The following is a 17,325-nucleotide window of genomic DNA, read 5'->3' as shown; positions in this document are numbered from 1 at the left end:
TGTTTGAAAATACTGTACTTTTATTCAAGACAATGAATTGTCTTACCCATATCCTACATTGAAGTTTAGAGAGTTGATTGTTTTAGCAGGCTCCAAAGATCTTAAGCTTGAATAGAAGGCTGGGTACAAATCACTGCATAACTCAACTCAAAACTGGTTCAAATCAGACTGAGATGCTGGGAAAATATATTGTGGCTCACCGTTCAAAGGGATAAGTCACACTTACAGGTTACAATTATTGATGCGTTAGTTACTTAGGACTAACTTCCACACTATTCCTAGTAATGCTTATTCAGTTTTTCTCACATTTTCTTATGATCCACACCAGTTACTCATTAACTGAGAATTTAATCACTGCTGTGGTAATACAGTCATACAGCATACCTTAACCACAGGTGGCTGGGAGTTGCATTTTTTAAAAATAAATGTTTGATATTGTTATATTTTTAGATATGGTGTAAGCCACACAGAGTGGCTGGGTTTCCCCAGCCAGATGGGTGGGGTATAAATAATGATGAAGATGTTGTTAAAGCAGCTTAGGAGTATCCAAACAGCAATAGCTACTGTACCTTACAATCTAGAGTAAGTGGAAAGTATCTGAGCTGAGTAACCTGAGTAACCTACCACGTGGCTGGCTGTATGAATTGGGCCCAAATCAATAAATAGTTGTTTCTTGTCCTAGACACGGAATAAATGCCTCCATTTCATGTTTGAGTGCAAAATAGGAAAAATTGCTCCCACGCAAATCAATACGTGAGGTAGTTGTTAATGATGACTTCACTGTCCTGCAGCTTCGTGAATAAGTGATCTGGTGCAGCTTACTGGTTAAGAGCATGAGCTGTGGCTTGGAATTCCATGGTTTACATTGGTGGTGATCACTAGGTGGTTTAAGCCAAGCCCTGATCTTGCAACTTGGAACACTCATGTGTAATTGTTGTTAGCATCTGTCTCGAGAGACAAGTGTGCCTCGAGGGGTGAAATCAAACCACTGCATTAGTAGCACCAAAGTGATCTCAGGGTGCAATCCTGGGCAGTGTGTATGGAGGCGCTGGGCTAACCAGACAACAAGACCCCCCTCGCCTCTTAGCCTTGCTGATGTAATCCAAAGGAAAGCAGAGCAGTATGTTTGACACCAGCTTGGCTCCAGGAGTTGCCAGAAGGAGGCACCATCCAGCCACCGTCGGGACTCCACTTCAGATTTGTGTAAGGTTAATTCCTTAGCTTTTCCTTCTCCCGAAGATATCCCACAAGGCAGCAGAGGTTTAGAATGAGTGTTTTCCTTCTGGATGAGCTCCCTTCCCAGGTTGACGAGCCCCATCTGCTCCTGACTTCCCTCTACAGCACGTGCAGAAATATAGTGGTCAATATGGGATGCGGGTGGCGCTGTGGGTTAAACCACAGAGCCTAGGGCTTGCTGATCAGAAGGTCAGCGGTTCGAATCCGCACAACAGGATAAGCTCCCGTTGCTCAGTCCCTGCTCCAGCCAACCCAGCAGTTCGAAAGCACATCAAAGTGCAAGTAGATAAATAGGCACCGCTCTGGTGGGAAGGTAAACAGCGTTTCCGTGTGCTGCTCTGGTTCGCCAGAAAGCGGCTTAGTCATGCTGGCCACATGACCCAGAAGCTGTACGCCAGCTCCCTTGGCCAATAAAGCAAGATGAGCGCCGCAACCCCAGAGTCGGCCACGACTGGAACTAATGGTCAGGGGTCCCTTTACCTTTTTATGGTGAGGATACATTTGTGGTAAGTTTTTGGGGGTTATATGCTGAAATCATCCAGACCCTTAGGAAAAGTATTATATAAATTCAAGTGTTCCGCTAACCACCCAAAGGCAGCTAACCACACTACCCTATTTATTCCTACTCAGTCATCAGTAGATGGGCAATATCAATGGAGTATGCTCTGCTTAGCCTTGTGCATGCCCAGGGCTGCTCAGTTTATAGTGAGAAATGATCCTGCAGACATATCAAACAGCCATTCATACTGGATTGGAGCTACAGTCTGTGAGATTTTGATCAGCTCCTGCCCATCTGGAGCTGATACAGGCTAGTCTTGTCTTGAGCCCAAGCAGAGCGTAGACACGCAGCAAAAGGATAAGTAGGTAATGTGCTACATGCTGAAGTTTATTTACAAGCTATGCTGAGAGCATACAAACATACATCCTGCCTCTGTGAGAGCAGAGAAGCAACTCCTCTCGACACAAAGAAACCGAGACAACGTCACATCCAGTCTCCCATTCCCGTGGGAACCCAACAGTAACTTGGACTGTGGAATGCAAAACAATGTCTTGTGACATGCATTCGCTGCTCAGTGAGGAAGCAGAAACCAACACAGTCTAACTGCAGTTGGAGAACCGACCCCACGCAACTTGGTTTGTCCCTTGCTGTCAGCCATTTACCGGTAGACATTGGAGGATTGGGCAGGAAGATTATAAAAGATAAGCTACCTTGAAGCTCCTGTAAGTCTGAAAAGAATCAGGAGACTCATCTGGGCTTCGCTTGTGATTTCCACCTGCATCACTATAGCTTTCTCAATTTCTCTCTTCTTCCTCTTTATTCCAAAAAACCTGTTCATAGCATGTGTGTGCTTGTGATTTCCACCTGTGACAGGTGTTTCCAGGTAAGCATGCATGGTTGCAGGAGTTCACTCCTTTTCACCTGATCGTAGACTTCTATGGATGAAGCTATGAGTTTCCCCACTCCAGCTCTCAAATTGGACATTTGTAGGTTATCAGAAGTTCAGCTCAAGCTGTACCCTGATGTTTTACTGCAAGCTGGAGGTCTATAAGAAGAAGGTACTAAGACTCCTGACTGCAGCTTTTGTTATATACTTCCTTATGTAAAGTCTTCTGCAACAGAACTGACGATTCACTGTGCTAGAGAAGAAATTAAAAAGTAATTTTTTTTTTAGTTTCTTCTGTTAGATTCACAAAATGTTTAGGGGTATGCATCCCCCCAGAAAAAAAGCACTGAATGCATATATGACTGGGCTGCACAAGAGCTAATATGCTTGCTCTGGAAGGAAGCAAACTAAATGTTAGTAACGCTCAGCTGCACTCCTGCAAAACAGGTTCAATCTAGTGATTGGAAAAACCTGAAGTGATAGCTAATGATGTTTCAGGTGCAAGTACAAAGGCTTGACACTGGTTTTAAAATGGTGGGGGAACACAACTTTGGAACAGAAGGCCAGTAGTGGTTTGTGGTAAGTAAATGCATACACATGGTGGTTGTTTTTTGAAAGATACAGCAGTTCTGTATTGCTGTTTTCTATGTGTACACATGTGTGCTGGGAACTGTAGGATCAGGGGGTTTGAATGCAGGGTATTCCAGAGTGGTAGGGTGGGAATGGAAGTGCTGTGCTCTAATCTCAGTATGGCAGAAGCTATGAAAGATCTCTCCCTCCTTTCCTAGTTGTGTCATTCTACTGTCTTCGTTTTGCCATGGTGCTATAGATAGCATGGTTTGTTTCCTCTAGTGCAGGGCACAGAAATCAAATCGCTCTTGAAGGCCACTTACCTTTCTTAGAATAATGCCACATTCATTAGCTGAAAGAGGGGTTTATGTCAGTTTTAGAGGTTTTTTTATGCTTCATAAGCAATGTATGAATTCTGTAAAGTAAATCTGCTTTAAAATCATTATATGAAGTCCCTTTTTCCCCCTCTACCCCAAAGTGTACTCTCTGCATCACTGTAGCTTTCTCAGAGCTGTATTCAGTCTTAGTAGACCCATGGAAATGGATGGGAATTACCAACTTGGCTCCTATTTTTAGGGGTCAGCTGTAAGAAGAACTTAACCAGACACAACCTTCGGAAAACAAGGTAGGTACTGAAACACGTCTGGTTGTTTAAATGGATGCAGTGTTAATTAACAGTGCATTTTACTTGGAAGCAAAAGTGCAGTTAAAAAGCCAGCAGGCTTGAAATACCCTGTGGCAGTGTTCCTTACAGTTCCATTCTTGTTTTGATAGCCAGAATCACTGGCCAGTTCATCCCACTCACTAAGTAACCTGTGTGTGTTTATATGCAAATATATATGTGTGTAGACTCAGCTACATTAGTAAAAATAAAAAAATTGACTGTATTATAAACATGCAACACCAGATGGCGCCGGAGAGCAAAAGAAATTTCTATGCGATTTTTACATAGCATTTTTTTTCTTTTGTTATAACAATTTAATTTCTTATGTTTCTCTCCCCCCCCCCATGTGTAGATTCATCGTGTGTGTGTGTGTGTGTGTGTGTGTGGTTGGCATCCATCTGTCTGGAGAGACAATGGCATGAGCCTCTGGGGGTGAAGTCAAAGCACTGCGTTAGCAGCAACCATGATGCAGATAACTATTAGTTGGGTAGGGACCCAAATAGAACTTAAACTAGAAAGGTCTGTACTACATTTTCACCCTTTCCAGGATAGCTTGTAATATCCCCCCCAAAAAAGGTTGGCAAGTGGGAGTTGTTCCATGGCACACAATTTTACTCCTGTAAGTTGCTACCCCAGACCAAACTGCAGGCAAATCAGCCTTTTGCTACGAATGTAGTTGTGGACTTGAGCATGCAAGCTACCTTCATTTAAGAGAATCATTCTGTACCAAGAAATGCATGCATGGAGTGAATCAGTCTTTGGTAGTGGTGCTGCGGATAGGACACAGAACCTGGGGGGGGGGGGAGTTAGCAGAGATGGAGAGCTAATTGACTGAAGAAGTGAAGGAAATGACTTGAGCAGAGGCATTCAGATGAGGGGAGAGGTGGATATAAGGGTGAAGGAATGGGTTTCTGTGTAGTAAGTTTTAAAACTGTCTCAACTCCCCCCCTTTGATCTTTCAAAAGAGAGCACTTTCAAATGCGTAAAACTTGACCTGTTGAGCAAAACCATAATAAGGACACAACTGCATAAACAGTTCTCTCCTTTATCAGTCACGGCAAGGGATGGCCTTGACTTTCCAGGGGAACAAAGAAAACACGTCAGAACTTTATCTTATGTGCTGACCACAAAATACGCACAAGACCAATGTCCGGGGAAAACGCCAAAAGCGTGTTCCCGGAGATTTTGACGTCTTCCCAGATAAGAGTAGGAAAAGGAAGATCCTTTTATGGTCAGAAGTACAGGAAGGAAGATCCTTTTTTGGTTGAGAGTACCAGAGCAGGAACATCTGTGATGTCAACCTGCATACGTAGGCCGACGTGGTTGGGCTCCTAGGGGAGGAGTGAGAGGGTGCCTGGAGGATATATATACTGCATGAAACCTGACATTTCTTTGGACTTGCTGTGGACTCACCACGCAAGTGCCTTCTGCTATCCGGAGAGCAGAATAAACTCTTTCTTTAAACCAACTCGGTGTCATTTTGACCTCCTTCCTCCTGTCACGGAGCAACGCAGACCCAACAGGTGAACTCCAATAAGGCTACAAGGGAAACACAAAGTTACAGCAGCCCTAGAGAAACGGTACTGCTAGATCTGTGAATTCAGATGGTGCTCCTCTGGTGTTCAGCTTTGGCCCTCAGACACTATGTACAGGGCTGAGAGGAAGCTCTCAGCTTTTGTGGCCCCTGATTTTCCAAAGGTGTTGTTTGCACCTCCTTTCTCATATCTCGAGAACTTGAATCTTGTACTTTACCTCCTTTAGAAGCCACACTGAAGCCCAATTCTTATTTTCTCAATAGGAAATCAAGTCGGAGGGGCTGAGTCCGATCCTGAGGCGGAGAGATGCTTTTTCCTTTGGCGAGGGGAGCTCTGGGCTTGGCGGCTCGTGGCGTGCAGCGGACTGCGGCAAGACAAGTTCACAGCAAACATGGGCCTGATTTTCATGACAAATATGGCAACTTGATTTTGCTTGGTGGGGCTCTGTTTTGTGCCTCCATTTGGAGCTATGCTGTAACACAAACAGGAATAGAATGGAATTTGTCTCCTGTTGGTCGAATTACCCCAAAAGAATGGAGAGAGGAGTAGAGATGCTGGGTTAAATCCTCTGCTGAAAAGTTGTGTTCGCTGGAGCTTTTATTGGAATATACTAATACTATGCCTGTAGAGGGCACAATTATCTGTGATTTAATAAATGCATGTAAACATTAAAAAAGAAAGAAAGAAAAGAAAAGAAAGTCCTCTTTATTGCCCATTCTTCAATCTAGCTTTCCCTTTGAACTCACACTGTTTTGATTCCATTGTCTCAAAGAAAGCATACTGCAATATTAGCTGTGCATTTTCCTTTATTTTGCTTGTCTTGCTTCTCTTTGATAGCTGGTTATCTCTTAACACGCTGAGTGTGTTGCTGCTCTGAAGGCGAGGAAAGCCCCTTGATTCCTGCAAAATTAATTCTGCTGAGAAATGTGCTTCTTTTATGCTCCACACAAACCTGGTGGTGTTTGTTTGAACATTTGCATATTGCTCAGAAATTGTTTCATCTCTGCCGAAATGTTATTTTTACAGCTGGGCTGTGCCTTTGATATGAGGATTTGGTTGGGAGTTCAGAGGGACAAAGGGAGGGGGGAGAGATCAGCAGCTGCGTGATAGCCAGCGACTCTCTTTGAGTCTCCTAACAGAGCAGGAGAAGCTGTGAGATCTTAGCAAAGCTCCCCCCAGCAAAAGGGTGCAACAAGGTGCTTGGTACTAAGAATAGAAAAGAAGGAATTTATCGAAAATGCAAGGCACAACTCGACAGATGCCAGCAACAACAAGCGACTGCTTCCTGTGGATGAACTTCCCCGGCCTCCCCAATCCCTGCCAAGATTATGCACCGGATTCCAGGGATCTTGGCCCTTAACCAGGGTCTGTGCTGCTTTGGAGAATTTAAGATGTGGTGGAGGCAGGGGCATACGAAGTGGGAGGCAGAGGAGGCGGGCTGCTCTGGGTGCCACTCTGGCAAGGTGACAAGATGGCCCCTGCCTCCCCCCAGCTGTAGAGCGGCCAAGGGCAGCACAGTCTGTATGGGCACCGCTTGCGCGGCAGCCTGTATGGTCACAGTGCAAGAGCGGCAGCCAGTACGGAGTGCGTATGTGTGGCAGCCTGTATGGTCACAGTGCAAGAGCGGCAGCCCGTATGGAGTGCGTATGTGTGGCAGTCTGTATGGTCACCGTGCAAGAGTGGCAGCCCGTACGGAGTGCGCATGCGCAGCAGCCTGTACAGTTGCTGTGCCTTCCTTTAGCCAGCCTGCCAAAGATGGACCTCTGTCTTTGTCCTTCCCAGCACAGCCTGCTTAAGACATTCTTTTCTGTCACTTCTTCTCACAAACCCCATCATCACCTTGGCAACCTCTGTCTGCCCAGGCCCAAGATTCCTCTTAGATCAGGCATCAGCAAACTCGGCCCTCCAGATGTTTTTGGGACAACTCCCATCATCCCTAGCTACCAGGACCAGTGGTCAGGGGTGATGGGAGTTGTAGTCCCAAAACATCTGGAGGGCCAAGTTTGCCTATGCCTGTCTTAGACATACCATCAACACCTTTGGTCATGTTAACGCCTCTATCACAGGTGAGGTGCTGGCTTGGAAAGGGAGCTTAGCCTGTATTTTTCCACTGGCCTGCAATCTTCCCTTCAATAGGCCAAATAATGAAAATTCTACCATTTATTAAATTGCAGGGTTTAGGAGCATCTCCCCACAAAACCTATAACAATACATATTTCTGGCCAACCACGTAGAGTCTTTCCCACAATTTGTTTACATGTAGTGAGAGACACTTTTGTCATAGACATCTTGCGAATGGAGGAAAAATGAGGGAATTAATGTACCTTATTAGTGCTATTAAGTATAAGTCAAAACAGAAAAATTGAAGAAGAGGAGGAGTTTGGATTTGATATCCCACTTTATCACTACCCGAAGGAGTCTCAAAGCGGCTAACAATTTCCTTTCCCTTCCTCCCCCACAACAAACACTCTGTGAGGTGAGTGAGGCTGAGAGATTTCAGAGAAGTGTGACTAGCCCAAGGTCACCCAGCAGCTGCATGTGGAGGAGCGGGGAAGCGAACCCGGTTAACCAGATTACGAGTCCACCGCTCTTAACCACTACACCACACTGGCTCCCGTGTTGCAGCTTGGGAGTCAGAGGTGGGTCTCTGGTTTGGACCACTGGTTCAGTGCATGAATCTGGGCCTGTTCTTTGCTGACACAACCATTCCAGGGAAACTACCGGTACTTTTAGATTGCTCCTTGGATACTGTAGTTTTGCAAAAGCACTACTGGATTGTTCTGCAGTTCCTCCTGTGCCAAATCTGTCCCCTTGTGTGTTTCCAGAAAAGGGCATGGAGTTTTATAGGTGCGCTTTTATGGCAAATAATTCTTCAGCTGTGCATTGCAGTGGCAATTATACTGCAATGCTGCTTTGTCTATTCACCAGAGAGCTATTAAAAGTAAAGGTCTTACATATTAAGCCTCAAGCAAGAGGACATCATTAGTTCACCCTTTCCAATGACAATCCCGATGACATGGGTGCCAAATAATTGCATTCCCTGCTCTCTTTGTTACTCTCCCATTATTTTTCAGACAGAACTGGTTTGTGGTGGCGCTTTTGTTGTTGTTACTGAATCTTGAAGTGTAACTGTAGCCCCAGCCTTGCCTGGGTGTTCTCTGCAGTCTTTCAGGGCACACAGAAGTTTAACAAGTAGCTCCCTCCTTACCCACTTTCTCTTAAAGGGACGAATGCTCCTGTATTTTGCAACTGCAAAGACAAAAGGCAAATAAAGAGCAATTATCTGGCTGCAAGGAGTAAACCAGTAATTAACTCCTATCTCCAATTTCTAAGTCAGTTTGGGGAGTCTGTGACCATACTAAATGAACAGGAAGGAATTAATTGCAAGTGCAAAAGCAGCTTGAAAAGAGGGTCAGGCAGGAAGCTACTAATTAAAGGGGGTGACAGGAAGAAACAGGACCTTGACTGTTAACAGGACTTAACCTCTGAATAAACATATAGTAGCAGCTTTTCCATGGAGCCAGGTAGCACCAACTCTTGTTGGGAACAGAGTGCTATAATAGATAGCATGCCATCATTCAGAACTACAGTTATCTCCTGCTTGGACTACTGCAATGTGCTATACATGGGGCTACCTTTGAAGGTGACCCGGAAACTACAACTAATCCAGAATGCAGCAGCTAGACTGGTGACTGGGGCTGGCCACCGAGACCACATAACACCGGTCCTGAAAGACCTACATTGGCTCCCAGTACATTTCCGAGCACAATTCAAAGTGTTGGTGTTGACAGCCTCGGCCCAGTATCCCTGAAGGAGCGCCTCCACCCCCATCGTTCTGCCCGGACGCTGAGGTCCAGCGCCGAGGGCCTTTTGGCGGTTCCCTCATTGTGAGGAGCAAAGCTACAGGAAACCAGGCCTTCTCGGTAGTGGCGCCCACCCTGTGAAACGCCCTCCCATCAGATGTCAAAGAGATAAACAAGTACCTAGCATTTAGAAGACATCTGAAGGCAGCCCTGTTCAGGGAAGTTTTTAATGTGTGACATTTTAATGTATTTTTCATCTTTGTTGGAAGCCTCCCAGAGTGGCTGGGGTACAAATTTATTATTATTATTATTATTATTATTATTATTATTATTATTATTATTACAGTTTTAATTCTGGTTCAAACTGACTGCAGAAAAGCAGTGCCTCAGCAACACTTCAAGGGCTCGTTGGGTCAACAAGTTGCAGAAATGTGGTGAGATTGTCAGTCCAGCAAAGTGGTAAGATTCTCTCCACCATTTGGCAAGGCAATACAGGTGACTGGCTGATGACATGGTTATAGGAGCATCATGGTCCACTATCACTTGACAAATGGATGCTCTGCCTTTTCAAAGGGGAGTTAGATAGCTGATTGATGAACATATGCTGCAGCGGAACGAAATTCTGCAATTTGTAACACGATCGCAGCTACGGTGCAAAACAAGCGGCTCTCATCTTAAATAGCCTAAGAAATCAATAAACGCAATAATATGATATAATTATGGCTGCTGTCTGCGGGCCACTTGAAACAGATGTTGCTAAAAGATGATGTATAGATTTCTCTTGTTCACCTCTGAGCACTTTAAAACCTAACGAGACCACTTAGAATGTAAATGAATCGATTTCTCTTCCTGCTAAGAGACACCAGTGTGTTTCTCATGGAGTGAAGACCGAAATAATAAAATGTTAGAGGGCAGAATGTGCTCATCACCCACAATCTGATCCCAGCCTTTTCACTTACACTTGACGATAAATGTATGTATAAAATTGCTTCAGGTATCAGCTTTAGCTCTTCCCCAACAAGTCTGAGACATTGTCTTCTGCATTTGGCTTTTATTTTTAAATATTTTGAAATCAATAATACACACACACACACACACACACACACACACACACACATATGTGTCCTATGAATTATAGGCTGGGCTTTGGAAGCCAAGAGTTAGTTTTTACTAGCTAGCTGTGAAGCCCAATCCCACCACAACACAGCAACAATACTGTAGGAATTTATCAGCACAAATATTGCCTGATGAAGTCATTTAATTTGTATTATACATAGTCAGCTAGGTGGAGTGGTTAGAGTGTTGGACTGGGACCTGGGAGCAGTTGCTGGAAGAAATATCAACAGCCTCAGATATGCAGATGACACAACCTTGATGGCAGAAAGTGAGGAGGAATTAAAGAACCTTTTAATGAGCAGCGGCAACCCATGAAGAAAAACCACGAGTAGAGTGAGCTCGTGGCCGTGGGACTCGGCGGGCACCTGGAGCGAACCCGAATTCGTGGAAGGAACCCCGTAAGGGGCTCCGGAGTGAAGGAGGGGGAGCGGTGCTGTGAGTTCATCGCTCTTTCTGCGGAGGCGAAGCCGCGAGGCTGTCACGGATGAGCGCCGACCTTTCTTCCTGGAAATATCAGGCTGAAACAACAATCCCGTGAGTAAGACTTGAAATTCGGTGGATTAAATTTAAAGAATTTGGCTGAAACCGGGAGACGAGAAAAAGGAAGTCCGTCTTCCGGCGCTGCTTTTAAGATCAAAGCAAAGGACAGGAGGAGCTGAATGCGTTGTGTGGGGAAGCGTCAAAGAGGGACGTTCGTGCATTTTTAAACTGACTTTTAAAGAAGAAATACAGAATTATCCGTGAGTAAACCTTTAAAATTTAATTTGGAGCGGTCCCCTTGCCTGGGGGCAACAGAGGCTTTGATTTCCAAATCATCGGACTGCCGGGGGGGAAATTGCCTTAACTGTGGAACTGTTACAAAACTCCTAGATACTTTTGGATATTAAAGTGACACATTTGAGCTCAACTAGTTAGACTGGATATTGTTGCAGGCACCTTGTTGGAACTTTGTTAAAGTTTGGAAGTGCTCTGCAGAATCTGCCTTTTAAGTGTTTTGGGACAATTGTGCTTTTAAAATCGGAACAATAGAGATTTTAATGGCGGAAAAGTTGCCTTCTTCTTACTGAACTTTGGTGGCACTCCCCCTAGAGGACTTTGGGAATATAAAGGCCTGGGAACAGATCTATTTGTTTACATTCTCTCATTGGATTGTTTTTGAAGTGGACTTGTCTTTCCCATGGGATTACAATATTTGACCTTGAACATTGACTGATGAGTGGTACAGGAAAGACAAGAGCAGCCAAAGCTAAGGAAGCTAAGGAAAAAGAAAAAGCGAAAAAGCAGGCACAGCTTGTGCAAACAACTTTGGCACAGGGACGCAGATTATCAGTTCCAGCCGTGCTTGCAACGCAAAAGTTAGAAGTTGAAAAGCCTAAAGAACTTGAAGAGGAGGATATGGCAGCAGGAGGATCAGAGGCTGTTTTGAAGCAAATTTTGGAACAACTGTCAACTTTAAATCAAAAAGTAGATAATCAATCAATCAAAATTGACCAAGCTACGTCCTCGATTCAGAAATTGACGGATCAGGTTTCCCAACATACACAAGCAATTGAAAAGCTGCAAGGAGCAACAGAAGAGAATCGTAAACTAGCAGGGGAAGCCATTCATATAGCAACGTCAGCTAAGAAAGAGGTCGAGGAAGTTAAAGCAGAAGTCAAGCCCCTGCATAAACAGATTGGGGACCAGCAAACCTATCTCTCTTTGGTGGAATTGAAAAATCGGGAGACCAACCTCAGATTGAGGGCTGTTCCAGAAATTGAACAAGAAGATCTGATTGGATTTTTGACAACAGAATTTTCAAAGTTCTGGGCTATAAAAGAAGAAACTGATTTTAAAATAGTATCGGCTTTTCGACTGGGAAGATTGGTAAGAAAGGACAGATCTAGAGACTGTTTGATAGCTTTGAGAACAAGGGATGAGAGAGACAAGATACTAGGCCTTCACTTTAAAAACTCACTTGAGATACAAGACAAAAGGGTGGAAATTTATAGAGATATACCTAAACAGTTATTGGACTTGAGAGCCACCTATTCAGAATTGGCAAAGTTGTTGAGACTCAACTCAATTCCCTATAGGTGGGAGTTTCCACAAGGATTATCATTTTCCTACAAACAGAAGAAGGTTAAAATAAGAACACCAGAGGACCTACAAAAGTTCCTGCACGATCACGGAGAGGATCTCCAAAAAGAAGCAGCAGCTCATTGGCCCCTACCTCAATCTGGGCCTATACCGCCTGGTGGCGGAGGAACGCCTATACCCTCGGGACCAGAGGACAAAGAAGATACACCACTCTAGGTGGAACAAAATAATACAGGATGTCTCTGCAGCTATTTAGTTGGAATATAAATGGCGGAAACTCCCCGGAGAAAAGAAGAAAGATATTTCACATATTGAAGAAAGAACAATTGGACATTATTTGCCTACAAGAAACTCATGTGACCAGGCTCCACAGAAAAGTTTTGGTTAACAAAAGATTAGGCCAAGAATTTATCTCATCAGATAAGGTCAAGAAAAGAGGAGTGGTGATTTACGCTAAGGAGAGCCTGATGCCCAAATTCTTATTTAAGGATGAACAAGGAAGAATCTTGGCGATTGAAATCCAGACACAAGGAGAAAAAATCTTGATATTAGGAATATGGAATACACAGGAAAATGGAATACACAGGATGAGACAGTTAAATCTGCCATGATAAAATGGGTACAGGATGTTGGACATAACATTATGTTTGAAGACTGGGAAAGGTTATGGAACACCGGAATGAAATTCACGGCATGTAGTGCCTTGAAGGAAAACATTATGAAAATGATATACCGGTGGTACATGACCCCAGTCAAGTTAGCTAAGATTCACTACCTGTCTGACAACAAATGTTGGAAGTGTAAGGAGGCAGAGGGGACCTTTTTCCATCTCTGGTGGACCTGCCCAAAAGTGAGGGCCTTCTGGGAAATGATTTATAATGAATTGAAAAAGGTATTTAGGTATACCTTTCCCAAGAAACCAGAGGCCTTCCTGCTGGGTATGGTGGACCAGAAAATGTTAAAGAAGGACAGAACTTTGTTCATGTACGCTAGCACAGCAGCAAGAATACTCATCGCAAAGAGTTGGAAGACACAAGATTTGCCCACGCTGGAGGAATGGCAGACGCAGTTGATGAACTACATGGAGATAGCTGAACTGACCGGCAGAATCCGAGATTTGGATCAAGAAACAACTGAGGGGGACTGGAAAAAATTTAAAGACTATTTGCAAAAATATTACAAGCTGTATGAATCTTAAGATAGTGCACGATCAGGAAATGTTATGCTTTAGCAATTATGATTAAGTAAATGGTAAAATAAGTGACAAAAGAGAAAAGGAGATAAATTGAATTGAATATGTTATGTTTATTTTAAAGGTATTGAAACTGAGATATAATACATTGAATTTGGATACATAACAATTGAAAGTTACAGTGAGGTATGAAGCAAGGTAACAAATTGCTGACATTGTCAAATATAAAGAACGCAGATCCGGAAGGGGTGGGGAAGTCCAAATGTATCTATTTCTTTCTTTTCTTCTTTTTTTCTGTTTTTTGCATTGTTAAAAAAGAAAAAAATGTTTCTTGTATCTATTGCATGTGTCTGTAATGTACAAAACTATGGAAAGAAACGCAATAAAAATTTATATAAAAAAAAAAGAACCTTTTAATGAGGGTGAAAGAGGAGAGCACAAAATATGGTCTGAAGCTCAACATCAAAAAAACGAAGATCATGGCCACTGGGCCCATCACCTCCTGGCAAATAGAAGGGGAAGAAATGGAGGCAGTGAGAGACTTTACTTTATTGGGCTCCATGATCACTGCAGATGGTGACAGCAGTCACAAAATTAAAAGATACCTGCTTCTTGGGGGGAAAGCAATGACAAACCTAGACAGCATCTTAAAAAGCAGAGACATCACCTTGCCAACAAAGGTCCGTATAGTTAAAGCTATGGTTTTCCCAGTAGTGATGTATGGAAATGAGAGCTGGACCATAAAGAAGGCTGATTGCAGAAGAATTGATGCTTTTAAATTACCGATATATTGCTGGAGGAGACTCTTGAGAGTCCCATGGACTGCAAGAAGATCAGACCTCTCCATTCTGAAGGAAATCAGCCCTGAGTGCTCACTGGAAGGACAGATCGTGAAGCTGAGGCTCCAATACTTTGGCCACCTCATGAGAAGAGAAGTCTCCCTGGAAAAGACCCTGATGTTGGGAAAGATGGAGGGCACAAGGAGAAGGGGACGACAGAGGACGAGATGGTTGGACAGTGTTCTCGAAGCTACGAACATGAGTTTGACCAAACTGCGGGAGGCAGTGGAAGACAGGAGTGCCTGGCGTGCTCTGGTCCATGGGGTCATGAAGAGTCGGACACGACTAAATGACTAAACAACAACAACAATGCACTAGACCTTTAAAGCATATCAAAGCTCATTCTTTCCCTCAAAGGATTCTGGGAATTGGAGTTTGTTCAGTGTTGCTGGGAATTGTAAGTCTGTGATGGGTCAACTACAGTGCCCATAATTCTCTGAGGGAAAGAATGTGTTTTGAATGTGCCCAGCCACAGTTCAGGGAGCAGGAATGAGAGACACAACTCTGCTTTCCTTGCCAAGCAGCTGATAGGTAGGGTTTCATCTTCTTTAAATTTGGCAACATACACAGGCTCTCAACCTGCTCTACTGGATCAAAGAAACAATTGTCTCCCTAGTACGTCACTTTGGGCTTAGCCTTTGTTCTGTTCCCCGTGTTAATACGAACACGGCAAGCGTAATACTATGTCACATTTGAAGAGCTTTGTCGATCTAAATGTCATGGCTTCTGACGTGTAGAAGTAGTGCAATTATAAGAACGCTGTTTAAAAGCTGCCAGCAGCCTCATGTACAAAAAAGGAAAGGAGCCCAGTTTTGCTAAAAGTCTGACTTTTTCTTCCAGGTATCAATCAGAGTGACTCATCCGTCAGTTTGAGGCTTGGGAATTCTAATGATTTGACTTTTTTTTAAATCCCGGAACTCCCATTTTTGTACTAAAATGTTCTGCATCATCATAATAAATCGTGAACATTTAAAGAGGCTTGTAAAATGCGTGAAAGCAGTTTTGAGAGACCTCCCTGGCTACCCCTCTGGAAATTAGTACAATGGAAGGCACTAAATTTAGCTGTGTGGAATGGAAACCAGCCAACCTCATGAATAAGCTCATCCAGATATGGAGACCATTTTTCTAACCAAATTCAAACAGCAGGATATGGTTTCTTACCTTTAAACTTACTTGACTTGGACTGCAGAGCCCGTCACATACAGGACTCAAGTCCTCTGTGTCTGAAAACAGAAATGGGCTCAGATCAGAGAGACTTATCTACATAACAAACATTATTTGTGTCCATCTTCTACATGAGGGGGGTCTGTTATGGTTTTCTGTGAGCTTTTTTAAAAAATGTATACCTTGACTTTTCTGTGATCAAGTTGGACGTTCTGCACAAATGCATTTAGTACAGTGGTACCTCGGGTTAAGAGCTTAATTCGTTCTGGAGGTCCGTTCTTAACCTGAAACTGTTCTTAACCTGAAGCACCCCTTTAGATAATGGGGCCTCCCGCTGCCGCTACGCGATTTCTGTTCTCATCCTGAAGCAAAGTTCTTAACCCAAGGTACTATTTCTGGGTTAGCGGAGTCTGTAACCTGAAGCGTCTGTAACCCGAGGTACCACTCTATTCCCCAGCCATCTTTGTAAAATGGGGAAATGTTATTCTGAAGGGGCTACTCCAGGCGTTGTTAATCTGATCCCTACCGCCCACTAGTGGGTGCTTCAGGATTCTCTGTGGGCGGTAGGGGACTCTATGGCGCAAGCTGAATCCTCCTTCCATCGAGCACTGATGGGCAGTAAGAAAATTTTACCATCAAGAAAGATGCATTAGTGGGCAGTAGATATAAAAAGGTTGACTACCGCTGGGCTACTCAGTTCCTAGAAGTGGCAATGGGGGCGGTGCTTAGACAGCGTCTGGATTTGTCAGTATTTTCGGAGAGGGATTCAATAACTTTAAAGGTAAAGGACCCCTGACAGTTAAGAACAGTTGTGAACAACTCTGGGGTTGCGGCGCTCATCTCACTTTACAGGCCAAGGGAGCCGGTGTACAGCTTCTGAGTCATGTGGCCAGCATGACTAAGCCGCTTCTGGCGAACCAGAGCAGCGCACGGAAACGCCGTTTACCTTCCCACAAGAGCGGTACCTATTTATCTACTTGCACTTTGATGTGCTTCCGAACTGCTAGGTTGGCAGGAGCAGGGACCGAGCAACGGGAGCTCACTCTGTCACGGGGATTCGAACCGCCGATCTTCTGATCAGCAAGTCCTAGGCTCTGTGGTTTGTACCACAGTGCCACCTGCGCCCCCTCAATAACTTTAAAGGTAAGGTAAAGGGACCCCTGACTATTAGGTCCAGTCGTGACCGACTCTGGGGTTGCAGCACTCATCTCGCTTTATTGGCCAAGGGAGCAGGCGTACAGCGTCCGGGTCATGTGGCCAGCATGACTAAGCCGCCTCTGGTGAACCAGAGCAGGGCACGGAAACGCTGTTTACCTTCCCACCGGAGCGGTACCTATTTATCTACTTGCACTTTGATGTGCTTTCGAACTGCTAGGTTGGCAGGAGTAGGGACTGAGCAATGGGAGCTCACCCCATCGCCGGGATTCAAACTGCCGACCTTCTGATCAGCAAGTCTTAGGCTCTGTGGTTTAACCCACAGCACCACCCGCATACCTTTCAATAACTTAAGGTTTGTGCAATTAAGTGGATTGAAGGACACTGTCAGTGTAGTGCAACAGATCCACTTAAAAGGGATTTGTTTTTTATTTTTTTTGCAGTATGGAAGATGACAGATTAAATGCACTGAAAAGTGTGAGATGATGAGTGTTGAATGGGAAGACATCTAAACACCCCACAAGTGAATCAGAATGAATAGCTTTTGTCATACAACCACCCCATAAATCAGAACAAATGCTCAGTCG

At 44.2% G+C, this 17,325-nt stretch overlaps 1 protein-coding gene across 1 annotated transcript; it reads left to right on the top strand.

The window, feature by feature from the left end:
- Window positions 1-3,037: 3,037 nt before the first annotated feature.
- On the top strand, window positions 3,038-6,090 carry LOC114600087 (cytochrome c oxidase subunit 7B, mitochondrial-like). The gene is made up of 3 exons (XM_077933328.1): window positions 3,038-3,200; window positions 3,768-3,816; window positions 5,654-6,090. The coding sequence occupies exon 3, from the start codon at window positions 5,697-5,699 to the stop codon at window positions 5,937-5,939; it is 243 nt and encodes an 80-aa protein (XP_077789454.1). The 5' UTR covers window positions 3,038-3,200; window positions 3,768-3,816; window positions 5,654-5,696; the 3' UTR covers window positions 5,940-6,090.
- The last annotated feature ends 11,235 nt before the right edge of the window (window positions 6,091-17,325 follow it).

Source organism: Podarcis muralis, chromosome 8 (genome assembly GCF_964188315.1).
Source record: "Podarcis muralis chromosome 8, rPodMur119.hap1.1, whole genome shotgun sequence".
Lineage (NCBI taxonomy): Eukaryota > Metazoa > Chordata > Lepidosauria > Squamata > Lacertidae > Podarcis > Podarcis muralis.
Note: the sequence above shows the minus strand (reverse complement) of the source record. Positions and strands in the feature narration are given on the sequence as shown.